This window comes from Cyprinus carpio, chromosome B1, assembly GCF_018340385.1.
Source record: "Cyprinus carpio isolate SPL01 chromosome B1, ASM1834038v1, whole genome shotgun sequence".
NCBI lineage: Eukaryota > Metazoa > Chordata > Actinopteri > Cypriniformes > Cyprinidae > Cyprinus > Cyprinus carpio.
In genome coordinates this window covers 35457689-35484577 of record NC_056597.1, presented here as the reverse complement: position 1 = coordinate 35484577, position 26889 = coordinate 35457689, and the positions used below count along the sequence as shown (strand labels likewise).

At 36.5% G+C, this 26889-nt stretch overlaps 1 protein-coding gene across 1 annotated transcript; it reads left to right on the top strand.

Annotated features, from left to right (window-relative positions):
• Window positions 1-18563: 18563 nt before the first annotated feature.
• Window positions 18564-25965, top strand: LOC122135971 (CMRF35-like molecule 2). Its single transcript, XM_042717272.1, has 2 exons — window positions 18564-18682; window positions 25633-25965. The coding sequence occupies exons 1-2, from the start codon at window positions 18643-18645 to the stop codon at window positions 25959-25961; spliced, it is 369 nt and encodes a 122-aa protein (XP_042573206.1). The 5' UTR covers window positions 18564-18642; the 3' UTR covers window positions 25962-25965.
• Window positions 25966-26889: the final 924 nt, after the last annotated feature.

Here is a 26889-nt window from a genome sequence, read left to right as displayed (position 1 = left end):
TGCATAAATTAGAAATACGTCGATCAAAATAGCAACCAGACTTATGACGTTATATAACTTTAGACTTATTTAAGACACTTTCTCGAGTATATATCGAAAGGAATTTACAGAGATATGTGGCTAAGTGGAATATGTGGAATCTGTACTATGAAAACGTTACGACATTCTAGTTCACCCAATAGCCTATTGCGGGAGGTGTTATGCTAAATAGAGTGTGGTGCTGCTGTGTATGTATCTTTTTCCGCTTTTATTTAGACAGTTTTATTATTATTATTATTATTATTATTATTATTATTATTATTATTATTATTATTATTATTATTATTATCGTTTTCAGCTATTTGTCATGTATGAATTATTCAGAGATATTCTTTTAATAAAATATATTTTGTATTTTGCTCACCGTCATTGTGAATTGTATCGTGTTTAATGGGGTCTGTGCATTACAGAAACGTTATAATTGACACACAATCGCTCATACAATATGTGAACATTTGAAAAAATAAAACAACTGAAAATGCGTAACATCATTCGCGAGCCGCGGGGCCCTCAAATCAATGAGGGGCCCCAGGTGACCGCCTGTTGGACGGGCCGGGACTGGCTGGGCTTTTGGATGTCCTGCCCGATGTAGGCTACTGTATTACCACATAGACCAGCCATTAACAATCTGTCCTTCACGCGCAGGTCACTGAACCAGCCACACCAAAGCAGACAGGAGGAGAACATAAAGACACAGGGCAAGTAGAATTGAGTTCAAAGTTAAAATATAAGCCTACAGTTTATAGTTTATTTTAAAGGTAGGCTATATTTGTGTACAAAGTTGGGGATCAAAGTGTTATTACGATTCCCGGTCCCGCCCACTCCCGCTGACATTTTTTCCTGTGCCGTCCCAATCCCGTGATTAATAGTGTGACGATCTAGTGTGAGAATGGATAACCAGTGTCAGAAGGCAAATCCCGGAAGATCTCAGGTAATTAGCCATAAATATTTTGTTAATGGGTGACAGAAACATTCTCTTTGTGTGTTATGATATTTTCTGCAAGCTCTGTGTAGTCCGACTAGGCCGATATCTAGCTCGTTAACAGGTGTCTTGTTATTTTGGTTTAGTAAGCAATACTTTATATTTTAGGCACTGTAGGGCTGCACGATAAATTGCACGCGATATTTAATGCGCGTCTTGTCAGTAAAGGCGGTGTCCTGACATTTTTCCTACCAGGGTTTACACACATCAATATCGCGTCCTTTTTCTCGTGCTAAACAATGATTTTTAATGTATCTGCATTACTGTAAGGGTAGGTTTGGGGTTGGGGTAGGTGTTAACTTTAATAAAAACACAATCTAATTGGTAGAAAAAAATATTTAATGTTGGTTTCCTGTAGCTGTATCCCTTCTAGCTACAACCACAAATATAACACATGAAATACTGTATTTGCATTCCGGTTCTGTAATCAGCGGTAATTCTCCATCACCTGCGCGCTTTCACATGGAGCAGCATAACGGCTCTGTGTAGTAAATGCTGCTCCATGAAAGTGCGCAGGTGATGGAGATTTACCGCTGATTACAGAACCGGCTTTACTGCACTGTAAAACCCGACAAGTAACTTAACTCAAACCGTTTGAGTAAACAGATATCCTTAAAAACCTGACAAGTTAGGTTTACTCAAACCATTTGAGGAAACCGATTGCCTTAAATCTTTTAAGTTTTAAAACTAACACACTGTAAAACCCGACAAGTAACGTAACTCAAACCTTTTGTGTAAACAAATATCCTTAAAAACATGACAAGTTGGGTTTACTCAAACCGTTTGAGGAAACCGATTGCCTTAAACCATTTAAGTTTTAAAACTTAACAGTTATGAGTACTCTGAACTTAATTCAGTTGAGTTCACTGAAAGAAGATATACATTGTAATTAAGTAATTAAGTGATTAATTGAGTGATAATTGAGCATTAGTGATGAACACCTGCTGTTAACAAACAGAATTACTGAAGAAAAGAGAGAAAGGAACTACAACTGACTTCAGACACTGCCTCACTAAAACCTGACAAGTTATGTTAACTCAAACCGTTTGAGGAAACCGATTGCCTTAAACCATTTAAGTTTTAAAAACTAATAGTTGTGAGTACTCTGAACTTAATTCAGTTGAGTTCACTGAAAGAAGATATACATTGCAATTAAATAATTAAGTGATTAATTGAGTGATAATTGTGAATTAGTGATGATCAGCTGCTGTTAACAAACAGAATTACTGAAGAAAAAGAGAAACACAAGAACTACAACTGACTTCAGACACAGCCTTAGATAAAATAAACTGAAATAAAGTACAATTAAATCTCTCAAGATCTGATTCAACAAACCCACAAACAGCATCACCAGCTCCACTTATTAATAACCAGACTGACTTTATTTCTGTCAGACGTCTACAGAAGATCTTATTGAGAATTAACTAAGGTTTAGATGTTGATTTATTTTTTCATTTAAAGTAACCATGTTAGAGATCAGTGTTTGCTTTAGTTGGGCTCTTGACCCTTGATTTCTGTCTTAGTTTTTTCTTTGGCTGTTGTAACTCAAAAGCCCAGAGAAAATATCATCAGGTGTTATACACACACTCACACTCTTAGAAGCTGCTTTTATCCAAAGCAACTTACAGTGCATTCAGGTTAGCACTTTTTTTTTATCTAACCTGTACCTTGATGTATATTGGTGATGATAATCATTGATTATTGAACTGTTTGGAGTCTAATCTCTGATGAAATAGGTGTTGTTTAATTAATTGGATTGATTACAGTAAAAGTGATTCTAAGAGCCAGTGGTTCTGTGATAATCAGTTAATATAAAGAACTTTCCAAACAGTTTGGTTTTCTGTGGTGTCACTTAGTCACACACACAGACATCAATAATCAGCAAATGAACCTCAACAATGGTGACCATAAAAAAAAAAAAAAAAAAAAAAATGCAGCAGAGCATGCTGGGAGCCATGTATGTGTTTTGTACTACTATAGTACCCAGCATGCATTGCAGCATGTTTTTTTTTTTTTTTTCGTAACCATTGTTGAGGTTCATATTCTGATTATTGATGTCTGTGTGTGACTAATTGACACCATAGAAAACCAAACTGTTTGGAAAGTCCTTTATATTAACTGATTATGAAAAAACCACTGACTTTCCGAATGGCCTTCATTGCAATCAACTGATCTAACTGTAGAACACCTATTTAGTAAGATTTTGAACTCTGAACAGCGCCATAATTGATGATTATCATCACCAATATGCTGTACAACAACCAATACCTGATCATATTTTCTCTGGGTTTTTTTGAGTTATAACAAACATGCTTCAAAAACACATGGTTACAACGTCCAAAAAAAATAATCTAAGACAGAATTCAAGGGTCAAAAGCCCAACTAAAGCAACACTGATCTCTAACATGGTTACTTCAAATGAAACAATAAATCAACATCTAAACCTTAGTTAATTCTCAATAAGATCTTCTGTAGACGTCTGACACAAATAAAGTCAGTCTGGTTATTAATAAGTGGAGCTGGTGATGCTGTTTGTTAACAGCAGCTGTTCATCACTAAAGCTCAATCAGCACTTAATTAATCACTTGATTACATAATTGCAAAGTTTTAAAACTTACATGGTTTAAGTAAAGGCAATCTGTTTACTCAAACGGTTTGAGTTACTGTGACTTGTCAGGTTTTACAGTGTGACAAGCTGCGCATCAAATATCGCGTGCGATTTATAGTGCAGCCCTACTGCCTAAAATATAAAGTATTGCTCACTAAACCAAACTAACAAGACACGTGTTAGCGGGCTACATATCGGACTACACAGAGCTTGCAGAAAATATCATAACACACAAAGGGAATGTTTCTGTCACCCATTAACAAAAATATTTATGGCTAATTACCTGAGATCGTCCAGGATTTGCCTGCTGACGCTGGGTTATCCAGCTTCACACACACCTGCCACAGCAGCCACGAGTCGCATTGGAGTGACGTCAACTCCCCCTTGGACTGATTGGCTAGAGGAGCAGCTGTCAATCTAGAACTTGTGGCCCAATGGTGACGCTGAAGCCCGCCCTGATTTACATGAAACTCTAACTGCAACATTTAGAAACGCAAGCGCAGAACGTGGAAACAAGAGCAAAGGGAAAAGACCACAAGCACACAAAAAAAAACATATGAGCAGGAAACCTGATTTTGTTTGCGATTTGGAAAATTTTGAATTCATGTTTCAGTTTTGTGCAATATAATTTTAAATGTGTTTACGTTTTTGATTCACGCTTATTATTTTTCGATCCATGACCGCGTTGTTTGTTATTTTAAAAAAAAAATTTGCATTTGTTTTTCAGTTTTGTGCGTTATTATTTTACATGTGTTTTTAAATGTTTTATTTATGCTTATTATTTTTCGATCTATGACTGCAATACATTTGGCGGGATTCTGATCCCATACATGAGGATCTAATACAAAAGGCTGATCATTCAGAGGAAAGTTACTGGCAGTGCTTGTCTCCATCTTCCACAATGTTGAGAATGTGCCTCTGAAGGAAAGTCAGTGTCTTTCTCAGGTATGTTGCATATGCAATGTTGAAAGCAAAATACATCCAGAAGGCTGTTATGAAGGCTTAATCAAGGCTGGTGCACTGGCACACGTCTATTCCATCTTTCACCACACTGAGCCCTCCTCCTATGATTGCCATTTTCCAGTCAGTATCCATCAGCTGTATGGTAGGAAAGGGTGTAGGAGGGTCCCCCTTCATAAAAAAAAAAAAAAATATAATAATAATGATAATAATAATAAAATTCATCAAATTGTTCCATCTTCTTTGGCTCAGACAGTGTAGCTACATACAGTGCAGAACTGCAAAAACAATTAAAAGGCTAATGTATAAGGGTCACAATATACAATGCATTTCAAGTTCTTGTATACACTGATAAATCTTACATTGTTTTCTAAAACTATTGTTTTAAATGTTTAACAGATGGGCTAAAAGGGTACAGAAGAATAAAATATTACATGAAAAGATTTGAAACAAGATATTTTACAGTTGATGATCTTTTTTACTATACTCACTCCAGCAGGTGCCCTTAAGTATGGGTGTTTTTTGAGTACATCCTCCACAGACATTCCTTCCGTGCTTTCTCAGCGTCTCCAGGAGAATGTTCCTGCCGTGTGGTCTTTGACAGTCCAGGTGTCTGGATGTGTTTTCCGTTACTCACTTTGTAGCACATTCACATGGTTCTCAACAGACACTGAATCCTCCCCAACACAAGTTTCCTTCATCAGAACAACAGAAACAGATCATGCTTAGACCGTGACAGATATGAGAAACATCTAAATACTTACAGAACAAGGTGCTTTAGATATATAAAATAATAAAAACATTGAACTGCATAAACATTAAGATGATGGTCAGACAGTGAAAAAGTGGAGTATATACAAAAAAGATTTAAATGTCTGTAGTACAGTATCTTCCTTACATGGACCTGCACTAAGTGAAAATGTAAAATTGATTAACAGTGAAAAAATAAATTATTCATATGGCAGTGTGCTTACATATGTTACAATAACCTGCAAGTGGTGCACGTTCTGCTTTAAATTTCCGGTTTTGGGATGTGTCAGGTGTGCTTAAAACACAAATTTGACTGATTATCATTTTCCAGCAAATAAAGATTACAATATATTGTTACTACAATATTGTGTGTGATTATGTTGATAGAGATAAATCAATGGATTAAAAACAATGCAACTTACACAGTCATTTCCTTTTATTTTTCTCTGGAAAGGGTTCTTCACAACCAGTGTGTTGGCAACTTGAATATACTCTGCATTAGTTGGATACCTAGCAGAAAGGTAGAAACAAACTCTAAATTAGAGTTGTTGTTTTTTTTTTGTCTAATCGTCTTCATAGATTGTGAACTGATCTTAGTTCAGTTGTAATAGCAGAGGTGGTAATAATTATTATACTTACAGGATGTGTTCTGTGCTGTATTGCACAAAAAGTACGCCTATACAAACTATCAACTCTGAGAGCTTCGATGCAGATGCAGATGCGCTCATGGTTTTGTCTCACTGTACATATGTCTGTCAACAGGGCCGGCTCTAGCCCTTTGGTTGCCCTAGGCGAGATTGAGTTTTCTCATTGGTTGGGCGTTACCAATCGGTTCAATGGAGGGGGAGTATTTTTTATCTGATTTATTATGACAAACTCATATTTGATTAAGAATAAAATTATTGTTACAAAATAAATGAATTCTACCTATTTTTCATTTGATCTACTGTGATTTTCATGTTGAAATATTGGGGGGGGTTGTAACTGATGGATTTGAATATTGGGGGGTTACCTCCCCTCACCCCCCCCATAAACTACGCCCCTGCTTCAGGCTGAGTCAGTGTTGCCAACTTAGCGACTTTGTCGCTAGATTTAGCGACTTTTCAGACCCCCTTAGCGACATTTTTCGGAAAAAGCGACTAGCGACAAATCTAGCGACTTTCTTGGACAAACCTTATTTAGTCTCTGAGACTGTCTGGTACTGCCGCACGAGCGCGAGGTCTCTCTTTCCAGCGCACACACACATCTCTCTCTGCATCTGCTCTGTTCAGGGAGCGCAGAGAGGAGCAGCACTTTCAGTTAAAAAAATATATTCTGTTGCTTCTAACTCTTTTACATGCGAGTATAGCCGAAATCACAGCACAACCATTGTCTTAATCATATGTGTATTTGATTTCATTAGACAATGTCGTGAATAGGATTTTAGTGCAGATTAATATCTTTGAGAGCTGGTTGTGTAGTCTTAATGGACCGCGTTTCAGTCATTTTAATATTAATTCCGTTGTTTGTGTAAACAGAAACATTAAAATATAATAATAAAAAACAGTTTTATTGCGAATTTGGCTCCATTAAAATGCAGTATGTAAGCACAGGGAGGCAAGAAAATACGACGCACTTACGTCATGAATATGCTAATTAACGTATGGCGTCATCTAGCGACATTTGGCGACTTTTCAGGCGGGGTTTAGCTACTTTCCATTGAAAGAAGTTGGCAACACTGGGCTGAGTATCCCTGGTCTCAGTGGTCTGTGTTTCACTGGTGCCCTGCTTCATTTTTTATTATTCATGTTCTCAGTTGCCTAATGTAACGTAACGTAACGGCGACCCAAGAGGGTGCCCGCGCCCTCAACATATTTGTCGCCCTAGGCAACCGCCTAGTTCGCCTATAGCAATCGCCGGCCCTGTCTGTCAACAACAATACTAATTACTAAAGCTGCAAGATATAACGCAAAGGAAATATTATGATACGTATTGTAACAAACTTATCTTAATATACATATGTGTGGTATATAAAGTATAGATAAACATATGATGAATAATTACCTCACGTCTTATCGCCGCCAAGGAGAAACACCCGGCTGCAGCCTGCAGATCGAGGCGGGGCTGCACCTGTACCCATACTTACTCTGATTGGTTTGATCGTCTTTCATAGACATACATGATAGGAAATGTGTGTGTAGTTGGTGTAGGACAGAGTATGTTCATTAAAAAGCTAAAAATGCTGTGCAGTTTTATAAAGCCTTCATTGTAATGCACAGAAGAAAAAAAAACATTAGTTTGTAACTCGACATGTTCCTGAAATGATTGTTTTGTTTAATTAAGCTGATTTTTAGGCTAACAGACGAACAACCCACTACATTTAGTAAATTAATTGGGTTGATTATCCACAGTGGGAGGATCAGGCCTTTAGATAGAAAAATTAATTATGAATTAAATAATTTTTGAAAATTTTATTATTTCATATCATCAGAGTATGAGAAAGGAAATGAAGAGGATGTATCAGTATTGTTTTAATTTATATAACTTGACATATTGTTACATATAATAATCTGTACTGCAGTTGATAAATGACACTGCAACAATGTGTCTGTGTGCCATTTCAATCTTTAGGAAACTTGAATTTTCTTTACTATATTGCAATTTTCCTCCCCTTTATTTCAGGAAAATATGCTGCTCCTCATTATTTTAAAGTGAAGAAATCGAGAAACTTTTATTTCTATTGCTCGTGATGATTCTGAAAGGACATACCTGTAATCTGTTGCTATAGTAACGAATGCAATTTCATGATCATCATGCTCTTATTTTAGTGCAGTTGTGTCACAGCCATTGCAGTCAAATATTGAGATAAACTTTATAAAGTATTGTAGTATGTTCGTGAGAGGAAAGGAAGAGAACAAAGGGGTCGGCTGGACTGCTGACGAATTTATTAACTCAAAAATAACCTTGGCATTTATACACCAATGGTGACTTTTACTCTGACATCAACACAGACATGATCGCACAACACTTCCGGGTAACTCCTTCCGGTTCCGTTTCCGGTGCGCGTCAGCAGTCCGTTCTCTCGATTGCTTCTGTGGCGTTTATACTCTCAGAATCAGAATCAGAATCAGAAAGAGCTTTAGTGCTTGCGTACAAGGAATTTGTTTTAGTGACATAAGCTTCCGTACACTCTCTCAAAAAAATAAAAATGAAACCCTTTGCAGATAAATGCTTCAATTGTGCTCTCCTGGCGTTTTATACTGCACTCTCATTTAACGCCAATGGGGAAGAAACTGAAACAAGAGACAGATGGGGTAACTTGGGTGTGATCCAGAGTGATTTTCTTTTCTGAGCCCTTTTCCCTTGCTCCAAACAGTTCACTCACCATACCGTTCGTTCTCTGTAGTCTTCTAATTCTCTCTCTCCTGCTGCAGACTTCGCAAAAAACCCGTTCGTCTCCTAATTCTCTCTTCTCCTAATTCTCTCTCCTGCTGCAGACTTCGCTAAACCACGATTAAATAGGTATCTTCTCCAATACCCATTTTACGACCATTATTGAGCATCAACACATCTCAAAAAAGTTGGGACAAGGCCATGTTTACCACTGTGTGGCATCCCCTCTTCTTTTTATAACAGTCTGCAAATGTCTAGGGACTGAGGAGACAAGTTGCTCAAGTTTAGGAATAAGAATGTTGTCCCATTCTTGTCTAATACAGGCTTCTAGTTGCTCAACTGTCTTAGGTCTTCTTTGTCGCATCTTCCTCTTTATGATGTGCCAAATGTTTTCTATGAGTGAAAGATCTGGACTGCAGGCTGGCCATTTCAGTACCCAGATCCTTCTTCTACGCAGCCATGATGTTGTAATTGATGCAGTATGTGGTCTGGCATTGTCATGTTGGAAAATGCAAGGTGTTCCCTGAAAGAGACGACGTCTGGATGGGAGCATATGTTGTTCTAGAACTTGGATATACCTTTCAGCATTTATGGTGCCTTTCCAGATGTGTAAGCTGCCCATGCCACACGCACTCATGCAACCCCATACCATCAGAGATGCAGGCTTCTGAACTGAGCGCTGATAACAACTTGGGTTGTCCTTGTCCTCTTTAGTCCGGATGACACAGCGTCCCAGTTTTCCAAAAATAACTTCAAATTTTGATTCATCTAACCACAGAACAGTTTTCCACTTTGCCACAGTCCATTTTAAATGAGCCTTGGCCCAGAGAAAACGCCTGCGCTTCTGGATCATGTTTAGATATGGCTTCTTTTTTGACCTATAGAGTTTTAGCCGGCAACAGCGAATGGCACAGTCCATTGTGTTCACCGACAATGTTTTCTGGAAGTATTCCTGAGCCCATGTTGTGATTTCCATTACAGTAGCATTCCTGTATGTGATGCAGTGCCGTCTAAGGGCCCGAAGATCACAGGCATCCAGTATGGTTTTCTGGCGTTGACCCTTACGAACAGAGATTGTTCCAGATTCTCTGAATCTTTGGATGATATTATGCACTGTAGATAATGATGACTTCAAACTCTTTGCAATTTTTCTCTGAGAAACTCCTTTCTGATATTGCTCCACTATTTTTTGCCGCAGCATTGGGGGAAATGGTGATCCTCTGCCCATCTTGACTTCTGAGAGACACTGCCACTCTGAGAGGCTCTTTTTATAGCCAATCATGTTGCCAATTGACCTAATAAGTTGCAAATTGGTCCTCCAGCTGTTCCTCATATGTACATTTAACTTTTCCGGCCTCTTATTGCTACCTGTTCCAACTTTTTTAAAATGTGTAACTCTCATGAAATCCAAAATGAGCCAATATTTGGCATGACATTTCAAAATGTCTCACTTTTAACATTTGAAATGTTATCTATATTCTATTGTAAATAAAATAAAAGTTTATGAGATTTGTAAATTATTCCATTCTTTTTTTACTCACAATTTGTACAGTGGAATTTGGAACAATTTTGGAATTGGGTTTGTAAGTTTAATGTGGCTTAATGCATTAAAACGGTGTTTTTAAAAGACTAAACTCAGTAAACACATTATTAATAAAGTATTATATTCACAGACAAGCAGATGAGTCCAGAATAAGAACGCAATGCATTTAATTACGCGTTAAGCGTTTTCCTCCCATAGAAAACCATTAGACTAAAATGAAAATGCTTAATGTGGCGTAATGCATTAAAATGTGTTTTAAAAAGACCAAACTCAGTAAACATTTTTAATAAAACATTCTATTTACAGACAAGCAGGTTATGGGAGGAAAATGCTTAACGCCTAATTAATCGCGTTGCGTTCATATTCTGGGCTCATATCTGCTTGTCTGTGAATATAATGCTTTATTAATAATTTGTTTACTGAGTTTGGTCTTTTTAAAACACCGTTTTAATGCATAAGTCCACGTACTTTCACATTAAACGCTTTTGAATGTCCCAATGATTAATTTGTGAATTTGACTGGTCCAGATTAAACTTGCAGTAAACATCTCTTGATTCAATTATAGTGAGTCAAGTTAACAATAAACAACTGCATTATAGTAAAAGCCTTGTAGAACTGCACAGCATTTTCAGCTTTTTAAACAACATACTCTGTCCTACACCAACTACGCACACATTTCTTATCATGTATGTCTACGAAAGACGATCAAACCAATCAGAATAGGTATGGGGCGGGGTGGCACATGCAGCTTGAGAGACAAATCAAGTTCACATTAAACAATAGATTCATGAATTTTACCATTTAAAACAATGCATGCGTGAATTAAAATGGCTCACCCTTCTTAATGTCCAGGTAAAACTCAGAGAAGAAACTGTAGTCTTCAGAAACTGTAACTATAATCTTATATTTTCCAGAATCTTTCACCTTCAGGTCTCTAATAAAAACATGTAAGAAACCTTTAGATCTGTCATCATAAACAGAGAATCGACTACCATGTGTCCATTCTGCTGCTCTGTCAGTGTTTATTAGAGTAAAACACTGAAGTGCTTCAGTATTACACACATCTATCAAAAGGTTCTTTTGTTGCATCTCATATTTAAAGTTCATAATGATGTTTCCTTCTGAATATCCTGTCATCGTTCTGATTTGTTGACCTGTAAAACACAACAGAAGCACATACAAGTCAATGAAAACTTCTGGTCACTTTGATGCACCATTTATGAATGCAAGTCAACTTTGTGAATGTAAATCTTACATTGGGAGATTAAAAAAGCTACTGATGGCATCTTTTGTAGGTTGCACATAATAACGTTCTCTGCATTTAACCCATCAAAAGTGAATACACAGCAGTTCTCTCTAACCACTTTTTTCTTTTTAAAAGTATAATAAAGAATTTTAAATCAAGATCATACAGTCATCAAAAGCATAAGTTACCTGCTAGCTCAAGATTTGCATCAGCATTGCACAAACGTTTGCTGTTAAACAGTAATGCAGTCGCTTAAAAGCAAATTTATAAAGATGGCTTAAAGGCTCAAGAGCTCAACTGAAGCAAATACTCACCACAATTATGGTGGCAAAGTTTTTTTTCTTCCTTTCAATTGATTTCATCCAAGGCTGTGCTTAAAGTCAGTTGTAGTTCTTGTGTTTCTCTTTTCTTCAGTGATGTTGATTGTTAATAGAGCATGTAAATTAAAAAAATATTGATGTGCACAAATAGGAATACTGTAAGAAATACTGCAATGTTTCATAAAAAAAAACAAGAACTAACAATTTTGATTCCACAGCGATTTTAATCAATTAACAATGTGTTTATTTGGTTACCATGGTATTTGCACGTGTCCACTAGATGTCAAGATGGCAAACTTGGCCCTTCTAGTCAACTTTCCTTCAGAGTTTAGCTCCAACTCTAATTAAACACACCTGAACCAGCTAATCATTGTCTTCAAGACCAGAGGTGGGACTTTCAAGTCACAAGTAAGTCTTCAAGTCAAAGTCCTCAACGAGTTAAAGTAAATGAGATAATTAAGTGACTAATTAAATGATGAATGCAAGTACACCCGGCTGCAGCCTGCAGATCGAGGCGGGGCTGCATCTGAGGCGGGGCTGCATCTGAGGCGGGGCTGCATGTGTCACCGCGCCCCATACCTACTCTGATTGGTTTGATCGTCTTTCATAGACATACATGATAGGAAATGTCTGTGTAGTTGGTGTAGGATGGAGTATGTTGTTTAAAAAGCTAAAAACGCTGTGCAGTTTTACAAAGCCTTCATTATAAAGCACAGTTGTTTGTTGTTAACTTGACTCACTATGTCTGGTTTATTGAATCACAAGATTTTAGCTGCTGCAAGTTTAATCTTCTGGACCAGTCAAATTCATGAATGAATCATTGGGACATTCTAAAACGCTTAACGTGAAAGTACGTGGCTTTATGTATTAAAACAGTGTTTTAAGAAGACCAAACTCAGTAAACAAATGATCAATAAAGCATTCTATTCAAAGACAAGCAGATATGAGCCCAGAATACGAACGCAACACGCTTAATTACGTGTTAAGCAATTCCCTCCCATAACCTGCTTGTCTGTAAATATAATGCTTTATTAAAATGTTTACTGAGTTTGTTCTTTTTAAAACACGTTTTAATGCATTACGCCACGTTAAGAGTTTTCCTTTTAGGCCAATAACACGTAATTAAATGCATTGCATTCTTATTCTGTACTCATCTGCTTGTTTGTGAATAGAATACTTTATTAGTAATATGTTTACTGAGTTTGGTCTTTAAAAAAAAAAAAAAAAAAAACGTTTTAATGCATTAAGCCACGTTAAGCATTCCAGCTGAATGAAAAGAATCAGCCCAATAATGGTCACAAAATTGGTATCGGAGAAGATACCAATTTAATATATTAATTTAATATAAATAGATGATACAGTACTTTATAAAGTTTTTCTCAATATTTGACCGCAGTGGCTGTGAGACAACTGCACTAAAATACTACTATAGCAACAGATTACAGGTATGTCCTTTCAGAATCATCACTGGCCGGTAGAAATAAAAGTTTCTCGATTTCTTCACTTTAAAATAATGAGGAGCAGCATATTTTCCTGAAATAAAAGGGAGGAAAAGTCTATCCTTTGCAATGTAGTAAAGAAAACTAAAGTTTCATAAAAATTGAAATGGCACACAGCAGACACATTAGCCTGTTGCAGATAATTATACGTAACAATAATTGTCTTTTCATGCTATATAAATTAAAACAATACTTTTTCAGACTCTGATGATATGAAAATCAAATTTACAAAAAATATTTAATTCATAATTCATTCTTCTATCTGAAGACCTGATCCTCCCACTGTGGATAATAAACCCAGTTAATTTATTAAATGTATTTGGTTGTTCATCTGTTAGCCTAAAGATCAGTTTAATTTAACAAAACAATCATTTCAGGGACATGGCGAGTTACAGGTTAATGTGTTATTTTTTTTCTTCTGTCCATTATAATGAAGGCTTTGTAAAACTGCACAGCGTTTTTAGCTTTTTAAACAACATGCTCCGTCCTACACCAACTACGCACACATTTCCTATCATATATGTCTATGAAAGACGATCGAACCAATCAGGGTGCGTTTCCCAAAACCATAGTTGCTAACTAAGTTAGCAACTTTGTTGGTTGCAATGCAATTTCCCATTGCCAACCAACTAAGTTGCTAACAGGTTAGCAACTATGGTTTTGGGAAATGCACCCCAGAGTAGGTATGGGGCGGGGTGATACGTGCAGCCCCACCCCAGATTGAGCCCCGCCTTGATCTGCAGGCTGCAGCTGGGTGTTTCTCGATGAATGTGCATTAGTGATGAACACCTGCTTTTATTGTGAATTACAGAGGATCAGATGTTGCTGTTTAATTGGTTAAAATTGTGCTACCATCATGGAGATTTGTGTTTGCTTTAGTTGGGCTCTTGACCCTTTTTCTTAATTCAGAGGTTTTTTTTTTTTTTCTTAAGCAATTGCAGTGCTATTTCACAGCAAACATTTGTGTTTTGCTGAGTCAATCTTGAAGTAAAAGATAAAATTACACTTTAAACAAATGATTTATGATGAGTGAACATCATGAAAGGGTTTCTTTTCTTTTTTCTGATTAGCATTCAACTGCTACCAAACTGAAGTAAAAAAAAAACCCTCCCAGTAAACAAATTTCTTTTGAAAAATTTTGTCATCATTTTCATTTTTTCCATTTGCATTTATACTTTTGCAGACACATTTTTCTTTTCAAGCACACATTAAAACAAGCAAGTATATATAGAATAAAAACACATAGTTTAATAAAAAGAATACAATCTTTGTTAAAAAGCAAACGATTAAAACCATTGTGTTTTGCTTGTTTTTAAAAGTCCATGTTTGTGGTGTGTTTAAAAGGTGTGAATGATTTCAAAAGTAAAATACAAATTTAAAAAAGCAAACAAGCATCATATTTTTTTTTTTTCAATAAAACCAAATCCATTCATAAAACACAAATAAAAACACCATTTAAAAATCGTCTGTTGTGCAAGACCGGGGTGAGCCCTCATCAAATAAGTCTTCACCTCACTCTCCAGTACAGGCACGTGAGATGCTACTTTATGGGCTCAGCGGAGATCCCCTGTCCTCCGGCCCGCTGGGCCGCTGCTCCCGTAGCCAGAGTGGTGAGGGTGCATCTACGGGTGGCCAGGGTCGGTTGCGGCCGGGACCCTTTCCGTGCAACCTCGCCCCCTTCTGAATATCGTCATCTGGTACCCCTGCAGCATTGTTGTTACCATTAGCTCGCATGCATGGAGAGGGACCTTAATGCGTTTCCCCACCAGCAGGTTTCTGGTGGCCCAGATGGCATCCTTGACGACGTTGAGGGTGAGCCAGAGCAAGGTGAATTTCTGTGTCGTCAAGTCCTTCAAGCTCCAGCCCACCCCAAGGATGAAGAGCTGGTACCTGATCTGGGCCCCACCCACTGGTAGGCACAGAAAATACAGCGCGCAGCGCCGCACTCCCAGAGCAGATGGTGGTTGTGGGCAAACCAGGTTTTTAGCCATGCCTCTGGAGTGCATAACTGCCCTGAGCGGGAGGATCTCATGAGCCACCATCCATGACAAGTCCTTGTGCCTATTCCAGAGAGCGGGGTTAGCCGCGTTCCACCAAACTTGTTTGGCTTCACTTAGTGTGAGGCGCAGAACTGGACTCACAGGTTCCCAGTCCTGCACAAGAGAGATGTTAGACTTGTGGTTACTTAAAATGGTGACATCTTCACTTTCAAAAAGGTATTTCTTTAAAAACTTTTTAATAAACAATACTCTTTAGGCAAATTAAAAGACACTGGGGTTTTCAAATCAACTGGTAAAATTTTTAATGTTCTTAGGTAAGACCCCATCCAAAATCGCATCATTGCAGCAGTCTTGTTTTCTTTGGATGGGGTCATGGCATAACTGATGTGCAGGGTGTTGAAGCGGCTGCCTAAAAACAGGTGGGGGTCTGGGAGGCATTTTCCAGCGTTCTCCGCCCTTTTCTTCACCACCTCCCTCTTTAGGCACACCCACTTGGACCCTCACAGGAAGTAAAACACCGCCCCTCCAGCTCCTCAAGGAATCGCAAAGGGGGACTAAAAACAGAAGAGACAAGTAAGGTAAAATCACAGATTTAAAAATGAAAACCTTGCCTTCAAACGTCATCTGTCTTAATTCCCAAAACCCCAGTCTTTGCCTAATTTTCCCTAACATGTCCAGTTTCCCCATCCTCCACCCTCTTTGTCAAATTTTACTCCTAAAACTTTAAGATCGTTGTCTTTAAAATCCAAGTCAAGTCCGCCTGTGTCGATGTCCCCCCACGGCCCGAAAAGCTGGGCCTCGGACTTGCTTCTGTTGAGCTTAGCGCCCGAGGCCCAACCATACCAGTCAGTCAAGTCCATTGCTCTCCGTATAGGTAAAACATCCATAGCTAAAAGGGTTACATTGTGCATGTATAAAACACAAGTAGCTGTCAGTCCACCCATCCCAGGAATGTTTAGTCCTTTGATCCATTTGTCCCTTCTAAAGATCTGTGCCAGTGGCTCAATGCAAGCCACGTACAGAAGAGGAGATAAAGGAAAACCCCTGACGAACACCACTGCAGATATTTACTACTTTGTACAAATGCCCATTTACTAGAATGTTGCTGACTAGTCCCTTGTACAGCAGTCCCACCCAAGCTAAAATCCTCTCTGGCAATCCCACTTTTTGCAGCACATGAAAAAGGTACTGGTGCGAGACTCGGTCAAATGCTTTTTCAAAGTCTAAATTTAGGACTACTAGCCGAATATTTATGTCTCTCGTGGAACAGATGGCATCTCTAATCAGCACTAGGCTGTCTGTTATCTTTCTTCCGGGCACAGCACAAGCTTGATCTGGGTGAATCACTTTTGCCTGTCTTGACTATAAAATTTAAAACTTCTTCTAAGGTGTCCTTGTGTACTTCTTTAAAATGGTATAACTATTCATAAAAACTTTCCACCCCATTTAAAATCTCTTCTGTTGTTGTCACTTCTCTGCCTCCATCTTTTAAACTACTTATAGCCCCTCCCCTTGTTATCTTGAAAAAAAATACCTCCTATACTTGTACACAGTAAACAAATACCACAATAATGTTTTAACATTGAATGAAAAAATAAGAAAATTATATAAGCTCAGACATTAACACTTATCATATGATTCTCAACAGTGGTGACAAAATATATATATATATATATATATATATATTTTTTTTTTTCATACTGCAGTGTATGATGGGAGTTTTTACAATGTAGTTACCCAGCATGCATTGCATCGTGAACGTTTTGTTGATTGTCACCATTGTTGAGATTCATGTGCTGCTTCTTGATGTCTCTGTGTGTGCCATTAGTACTGGTCTTCAAATTTTTCTGTGAATTATATAGACATAAAATTTGATCACTGGAACCATTACAGCAGCATTCTGCATGCATGCTGCAGATTCATAGTGTTAATTTTACAAAACCTATAGCCAGGCCAGCTCACAATAACTATCTCATATAAAAATAGTTAATCATTGCTACAGAAAGAGACCTAACACAGGTAAGGTCAAGAACTCAACTAAAGCATAATGGGATATGACTTGAAGGCTTGCTTGTGACTTGAAAGTCCCACCTCTGCCTTCTAGTAGTCTTGAAGACAATGACTAGCTGGTTCAGGTGTGTTTAACTAGAGTTGGAGCTAAACTCTGAAGGAAAGTGGCCTGGAAGGCCTAAGTAGGATTCTAAGTAACTGCAATGTTGTTTCACAACAAATATTTGTACATTGCTGAATCAAATCTTGAAGTAGCAGATGAAACTCTTTCTGATTATAATTCATGATGAATGAACATCATAAAGTGTTATTTCTCTTTGAATTATTGAGCTGAAGTAAAAAAAAGTCCTGTTAAACAAATGTCTCCATAATGCTTTGCTATTGAAGGGAGAAAAAAAAAGAGACCTACTATTTCAGGCTTTTAGGCATGAACACTTATCATAAGATCCTCAACAGTGGTGACAATAATGTTTCATACTGCAGTGCATGATGGGAGTTTTTACTATGGTGTAACCCAGCATGAAATGTTTTGTTGATTGTCACCATTGTTGAGATACATATGCTGGTTCTTGATGTCTGTGTGTGTTTAAATAGCTCTGGACTTCAAATTTTGATGTGCATTATATAAATTTGAAATTCATTCACTGTAACTATTAGAGTAGAGTTGCACTTTGCTTGCATGCTGTAGTTTCACAGAGCTGATTAGGTAAAACCCAACCATACAACAAAGTTATTTTGATTCAGCACATGATTACTAACTCATCATGTAAGAACAGCTAATAGCGCTTCTCTACTTTACAACATAGCTACAGTGAGAGATCTCACACAGGATGTTAAAGGTCAAGAGCATAACTAAAGCAAACACTGATCTCCATGATGGTGGCGTCATTTTAACCAATAAAACATCAACATCTGATCCTCTGTAATTCTCAGTAACAGCAGGTGTTCATCACTAATGCACAACCATCATTTAATTAGTCATTTAATTATCTCAAATTTAACTCTTTGAGGACCTGGGATATTACTTGAAGATTTGTTTGTGACTTGAAAGTCCCACCTCTGCCTTCTCACAAATAATGCTTTGAACACAAAGTTGTATTTTTACATCTCCATGTCTTGCATGTTCACATAAACGTGTCATCATCCCCTTATCTCCGTTTATCAGAGGAACTGGGCGTCTCTGTCACATTCATCAGTTCATGTTAAACATGTAACCAGGAAAGAAACACTAAAACTCATCTGAACACATATTGAGAGCTTCAGAAGAACTGAATCTACTAACAACAGAGAAGATCATTGAAGAAGAGAGAAGAATGAAGATCATCTGTACTTTCACTCTGCTGATGATTCCTGGTAAGAGTCTGAACTCACAGTAAATTACTAAAAACACCACAGAGTCTTTAGTGTTTATAACTATATAAACCCTTACAAAAATAACCTGTGGTATTCCATATGGTAAAACATTAAAAGTATCACACAAATCTAGTGTGGAAATTATGTGGTATTATGTTGTTTTTTGGGGCGCTTTACCACAGCATTTGTGTTGTACTATATGTAATATAACTATGATATTTTTGTGGTACTACTGTCATATTTCTACATTAATACCTGGCTTTATAATATAAATATAACTAAAGGACCATATGATTATTACAGGAAACCCAGGTACTACTGTCATATTTCTACAGTAATACCTGGCTTTCCTGTAATAATCCTGTTGTCCTTTAGTTATATTGTTTGTGGGATTCCTGTAATAATTTTGAAGGGTTTTTTTTATGGTAACACTTAATATGCTATTATATTCCTGCAAGAAAACCCTAGTTTGTCTGTCATAAACTTGTGGTATTACTAGCATACTAGTCATAAGGGGGGGAAGTCGTAGCGTAGTGGTTAGAGAGTTTGACTCCTAACCCTAAGGTTGTGGATTCAAGGCTCGGGCTGGCAATACAACGACTGAAGAGCCCTTGAGCAAGGCACTGAACCCCCAACTGCTCCCCGGGCGCCGCAACATAAATGCGTGCACACTGCTCAGTGCGTGTGCATGTGGATGGGTTAAATGCAGAGCAGGAATTCTGAGTATGGGTCACCATATTTGGCTGCAGAGGTGGGACTTTCAAGTCACAAGCAAGTCTTTAAGTCATATACCAAGTCATCAAAGAGTTAAAGTTAATGAGATAATTAGTTGACTAATCAAATGATGATTGTGCATTTGTGATGAACACCCGCTGTTTTTGAGAATTACAGAGGATAATGGTGCGTTCAAGTCATCTCGTATTGATCGTATTTACGAGTTGAATGCACACGAACGCCACCACAATATTGTAAATACCAGTGGGGAGCTCTGGATTTTCTTTAAGCCCCGATCTGTACGAGTTGGGGGCGTGTCAGTGATTAACATGGTGGAATCAATGGATGCAACGTCTGTAGTTGACGGTAAATTTGAATTGAATTTCAATGTTTACTAGTCTATAAACTGTCATTTATCGTGATCATCATTAATCTTGTTATAAGCAGCAAGTTAATGAATTACAACTAAAAATCCTAACATTTGTGCACCTTTAGACGAGAAATGGTTTGATTCGCAACATTGCACATGGCTTTAACATTTTTTTATCTCTCAGTTTAGCATTTTTCTATAAGTAGAGTTATTAAACCTTGCTGTAATTTATTGCTATTCATTAAAAGAAGGTAAGTTACAGCGCCATCTTGCTCCGACGAAACTGACTTGAACGCACCTCACATCGTCAGCACGACTTCCGTCCTCGTAGGAGAACTTGAACGCACCATACGATGTTGATGTTTTATTGGTTAAAATTGGTACCACCATCATGGAGATCAGTGTTGGCTTTAGTTGGGCTCTTGACCCTTGACTGCAGTGTTAGCGTGGTAAATCAAACCGACATACAACACAGTTAGCAGCATATGAACATAAAAGTACTGCAGTACTCACCAGCAAAGTACAAGATGAAAAGTATGTGACGTCTGTGACGACAGTCCTATTTTGACTGTTTATTTGTTTTAGTTTTTCTAAAAAAAAAAAAAAAAAAAAAAAAATCAAATAGTCAGAAACGCAACATTTTACAAAACTCTCTGGTTTCTGGTTGGCGGTTGAGAAAGGCTGTGATGTAAATTGTTCAAAATCCAAAAGTGCGCCAAAGTAGAGAAGTCCCCATTGCCATGGAAACAGGCATTAACACAAGCAATTTTGTGGCAAGTTCCTACCAACACTGTAAAACCTGACAAGTCACAGTAACTCAAACCGTTTGAGTAAACAGATTGCCTTTACTTAAACCATGTAAGTTTTAAAACTTTGCAATTATGTAATCAAGTGATTAATTAAGTGCTGATTGAGCTTTAGTGATGAACAGCTGCTGTTTAATTTATGGATTCGACTCTGTGTGCCACCCATCAAGATCAGTTTTCTCCTGATAACCCCGAAAAGAACTTAAATTACACTTTCAGTTTTGATCGTACAGATAAGTGCAATACATCAATCGAATCTGTAAAGGGTCTACTTTTTTTTGTATACAGACATAATAACAACAAAACTTTGTGCACTTATAAAATAAAGATAACAAACAAGGAGTGCTGTCTGCAGCCTTTTTCTGCGCTGATCTTCAGATACAAATGCGTCATTAAAAATGAACTGTAACTCAGTGAATACTCAACGAAGAGACATGAGAGAGATATCTATAGAAAGCCTGACATGTCTAATTTTAAACTAAACAAGTGCTGCTGAAAACAAATATTCTGTGATAAAGTAATCCATATGAAAACAACGCGATGTCCGTTTTTCATGTCTCCCTTCATTATCTTATAATGCGACCACGCCCCCGCGCCGAGCGCGCTTTTGAGATTCAAATGTTTCACTGAAGCGCGCGGCTTTTGAATACGCCCACACAACAGAAGACAACGCAGCGAGACTGTTCTTCAAGTTTTTATTATTTTACTGTTTGCTTCGCGATGAGAGGGAATAAGACAGAATTCACCCCAAAAAGATGTGATGTGGTTGAGGATTTGAGATTTGGATTTCCTCAGAAAAAAGAATGAAGCACTTTATTCAGCAGAGATCAGAAACATGAGTAAGTCTCTTTTTATTTATTTATATACTTGTACTAGTTTTCACATAACGTGTAAACATTTTACTAGTTAGACTTTTTCCAAAGACTTTTTCCAAACTATAATTCCTGACTAAATGTATAATCAAGTGAAATATTATGAAGTTTCAATAACAATATACACTACTATACCATTCAAAAGCTTGATGTAAATAATATAAATGTAACAATAAATGTAACTGTAACAAATGTAACAATCATTGCTGTTCTTTCAATTTATCCCCCCTAAAAAAAACCTACAAAAAAAAATATTCTCAGCTCTTTTCAACATTAATAATAATAATAATAATAATAATAATAATAATAATAATAATAATGATAATAATAACAATAAATGTTTTTTTTGTAGAAAATAAGATTGTTAAAATGATTTCTGAAGGATTGTGTGACTGGAGTAATGATGCAAAAAATTCAGTTTGAAAGTCAGCTTTGATTTTTCCTAATAAACTGTTTAACTGCACTCACAAGTGAATATTAAATTATGTTGTGGGATAATTAAATATATTCTAAATAAACTACAAACATAAAATTATATACATTTTTATTTTGTCCTCACATTCTTTCTTTAAACTCATCCCTCTCAGTGACACAGCTGACTGAATGGCTCATTATGCAGCTCATTATGCAGGCCTTTGTCTTCTCAGGTGTGAATTCATGATAGTTGACGCCTACTCGCATATGACTTTTACCAACAAAAAGTGTCTTAGAAAATTTAAATCAATATATTGTTTTCTGTAAGTGAGTAAACAAGATGATTTTCACATCATTTAGAAAAAAAAAAATTCTAGGCTACAAGCTCCAGTTCTCAAAATTCCTGGGAACCAATTTTCTGTATGTGTTTTATTGCCTTATTCAAGTGATTTAACATTTTTTAGTTTTTCACTAACCACGCATAACATTTTTTTTCTCAAAAACACAATCATGTACATACATGCTGCTCAGATATTATTATAGCCTAGTTTGTGCTGATTACAGTGAGATTAGACTTTAGCCATTTAGATATTTATAAGAAACTGAAAAAAGCACAAATGTCAGGGCATGACAAAACTTCTCCAGACCCCAAAAATACCCTTAGACTCCAGAGGGTTAATAAACAGCATCACCAGCTCCACTTATTAATAACCAGACTGACTTTATTTCTGTCAGACGTCTACAGTAGATCTTATTGAGAATTAACTAAGGTTTAGATGTTGATTTATTGTTTCATTTGAAGTAACCATGTTAGAGATCAGTGTTTACTTTAGTTGGGCTCTTTACCCTTGACTTCTGTCTTAGATCATTTATTTTTTTGGACGTTGTAACCATGTGTTTTTGAAACATGTTTGTTATAACTCAAAAAAACCCAGAAAAAATATGATCAGGTACTGGTTGTTATACAGCATATTGGTGATGATAATCATCAATTATGGAGCTGTTCTGAGTTCAAAATCTTACTAAATAGGTGTTCTATAGTTAGTTAAGTTGGTTACAATGAAAGCCATTCAAAAAGTCAGTGGTTCTTTCATAATCAGTTAATATAAAGGACTTTCCAAATAGATTGGTTGTCTATGGCGTCAATTAGCCACACACAGACATCAATAATCAGAATATGAACCTCAACAATGGTTACGAAAGAAAAAAGAAAAAAAAAACATGCTGCAATGCATGCTGGGTACTATTGTAGTACAAAACTCATCCATAGCTCCCAGCATGCTCTGCTGCATTTTTTTTTTTTATGGTCACTATTGTTGAGGTTCATATGCTGATTATTGATGTCTGTGTGTGACTAAGTGACACCACAGAAAACCAAACTGGTTGGAAATTTCTTTATATTAACTGATTTTCACAGAACCACTGGCTCTTAGAATCATTTTTACTGTAATCAATCCAACTAATTACACAACACTTATTTCATCAGAGAATAAACTCCAAACAGTTTAATAATCACTGATTATCATCACCAATATACAGTATAACAACCAACACCTAGATACAGGTTAGATAAAAAAAAAAAAAATGTAAACCTGAATGCACTGTAAGTTGCTTTGGATAAAAGCAGCTTCTAACAGTGTGAGTGTGAGTGTGTGTGTGTGTGTGTGTGTGTATAACACCTGATGATTTTTTCTCTGGGCTTTTGAGTTACAACACATGGTTACAACAGCCAAAGAAAAAACTAAGACAGAAATCAAGGGTCAAGAGCCCAACTAAAGCAAACACTGACCTCTAACATGGTTACTTCAAATGAAAACATAAATCAACATCTAAACCTTAGTTAATTCTCAATCAGATCTTCTGTAGACGTCTGACAGAAATAAAGTCAGTCTGGTTATTAATAAGTGGAGCTGGTGATGCTGTTTGTGGGGTTGTTTAATCAGATCTTGAGAGATTTAATGTATTTTATTTCAGTTTATTTTATCTAAGGCTGTGTCTGAAGTCAGATGTAGTTCCTTTCTCTCTTTTCTTCAGTAATTCTGTTTGTTAACAGCAGGTGTTCATCACTAATTCACAATTATCACTCAATTAATCACTTAATTACTTAATTGCAATGTATATCTTCTTTCAGTGAACTCAACTGAATTAAGTTCAGAGTACTCATAACTGTTAAGTTTTAAAACTTAAATGGTTTAAGGCAATCGGTTTCCTCAGATGGTTTGAGTAAACCCAACTTGTCATGTTTTTAAGGATATTTGTTTACACAAAAGGTTTGAGTTACGTTACTTGTCGGGTTTTACAGTGTGTTAGTTTTAAAACTTAAATGGTTTAAGGCAATCAGTTTCCTCAAACGGTTTGAGTAAACCTAACTTGTCAGGTTTTTAAGGATATCTGTTTACTCAAACGGTTTGAGTTAAGTTACTTGTCGGGTTTTACAGTGAAGAGTGGAGGTCGGTGATGATGATAATGATAATAATAATAATAATAATAATAATAATAATAATAATAATAATAATAATAATAATAATAATACACTGTAAAGCCAGACAAGTAACTTAACTCAAACCGTTTGAGTAAACAGATATCCTTAAAAACCTGACAAGTTAGGTTTACTCAAACCGTTTGAGGAAACCGATTGCCTTAAACCATTTAAGTTTTAAAACTAATAGTTGTGAGTACTCTGAACTTAATTCAGTTGAATTCACTGAAAGAAGATATAAATTGCAATTAAATAATTAAGTGAATTATTGAGTGATAATTGAGCATTAGTGATGAACACCTGCTGTTAACAAACAGAATCACTGAAGAAAAGAGAGAAAGGAACTACAACTGACTTCAGACACAGCCTCACTACAACCTGACAAGTTATGTTAACTCAAACAGTTTGAGGAAACTGATTGCCTTAAACCATTTAAGTTTTAAAACTAACAGTTATGAGTACTCTGAACTTAATTCAGTTGAGTTCAGAAAAAGAAGCTATACATTGCAATTAAGTAATTAAGTGATTAATCGAGTGATAATTGTGAATTAGTGATGAACAGCTGCTGTTAACAAACAGAATTGCTGAAGAAAAGAGAAACACAAGAACTACAACTGACTTCAGACACAGCCTTAGATGAAATCAACTGAAATAAAATACATTAAATCTCTCAAGATTAAACAAATATGTTTTAGAAACATATGGTTACAACAGCCAGAAAAAAAAACTAAGACAGAAATCAAGGGTCAAGAGCCCAACTAAAGCAAATACTGATCTCTAACATTGTTACTTCAAATGAAACAATAAATCAACATCTAAACCTTAGTTAATTCTCAAGAAGATCTTCTGTAGATATCTGACAGAAATAAAGTCAGTCTGGTTATTAATAAGTGGAGCTGGTGATGCTGTTTGTGGGGTTGTTTAATCAGATCTTGAGAGATTTAATGTATTTTATTTATTTTATCTAAGGCTGTGTCTGAAGTCAGTTGTAGTAGTTCTTGTGTTTCTCTTTTCTTCAGTGATTGTTTGTTAACAGAAGCTGTTCATCACTAATGCTCAATCAGCACTTAGTTAATCACTTAATTACTTAATTGCAAAGTTTTAAAACTTACATGGTTTAAATCAAGGCAATCTGTTTACTCAAACGGTTTGAGTTAAGTTACTTGTCGGGTACAGTGTAGTACCACAGGATTACCACAGGACATTTTTATAAGGGAACTTATACATTTGAAATTTCATCTCTTCATTCTCATATAAATATGTTATTGTTGTATTAAAATGCTGGTTTGTTGTAGGTGTGTTGAGCTCCATCAGTGTGACAGGATATTCAGGAGGAGGAGTCAGCATCACATGCAGATATGATAGAGGATATATAGACAATGAAAAGTATTTTTGTATTGGAGAGCAAGTAACATGCTCTCAACTCATCAAGACTAAAGAAAAAAATAAATGGGTTAATTCTGGAAGATTTTCTCTGTATGACGACACAAGAGCAGCAGTTTTCACTGTGACCATCAGAGATCTGAGTGAACGGGATTCTGGGACATACCAGTGTGCAGCTGCTATCTCTTGGGATATAGATTTTTACACTGAAGTGAAGCTGAACGTTGTAACAGGTGAGTAACTGAGACCCTCACACCCATGATCACAACATCTCATCAACATCACATGCTCAACACTGACTGTAATTACTGTGGTTTACACATGTAATACCTAACATAATAAACAACTTCTAAACAGAGGAGAACAAAGTCATTCATTTCAAGTCACAATTAAGTCTCAAGTAATATCCCAAGTCCTCAAAGAGTGAAAGTTAATGAGATAATTAGGTGACCAATTAAATGATGATTGTGTATCAATGATGAACACCTGCTGTTAACAATCAACATTATTGAAGAAAAGAGAAACACAAGAACTACATCTGACTTTAGCCACAGCCTTAGATGAAATCAACTGAAAAAAAAAAAGAAAAAAGAAAAAAACATTATCAGGAAGCACAATGTTTCTTTTCATTTATATGCTGATGATACACAGTTGTACCTCCCGCTAAAAGCTGGTAATTCCATTCAACCATTGCTGGAATTGATCTCAGATATTAAAAAATGGTTATCAAATAACTTTCTCCAACTCAATGAGAACAAAACAGAAATGATTGTTTTTGGTCCCCCAAAAATAGGGAAGGATATTATTAAGGAGCGGGGAAATCATTTCTCCTCCATTTCATCACAGGTTACAAACCATAGACTCAAAAATATGTTTGTCCAAACAAATTAATTCCGTCGTTAGGAACAGTTTTTATCAATTACGGGTCATCTCCAAACGCAAATCGTTTTTGTCTTTTCAGGATTTGGAGAAGGTTATTCATGCTTTTATTACTTCTCATTTAGATTCTGTAATTCACTGTACTCAGGTCTTCCTCAGTCATTGCTTTCTCGCCTCCAGTTGGTTCAATATGCAGCTGCTGACTGGGGCAAAGAAATATGACCATGTCACTCCAATTTTTGCTTCTCTTCACTGGCTTCCGGTCCATTTTAGAGTTCAGTTTACGATTC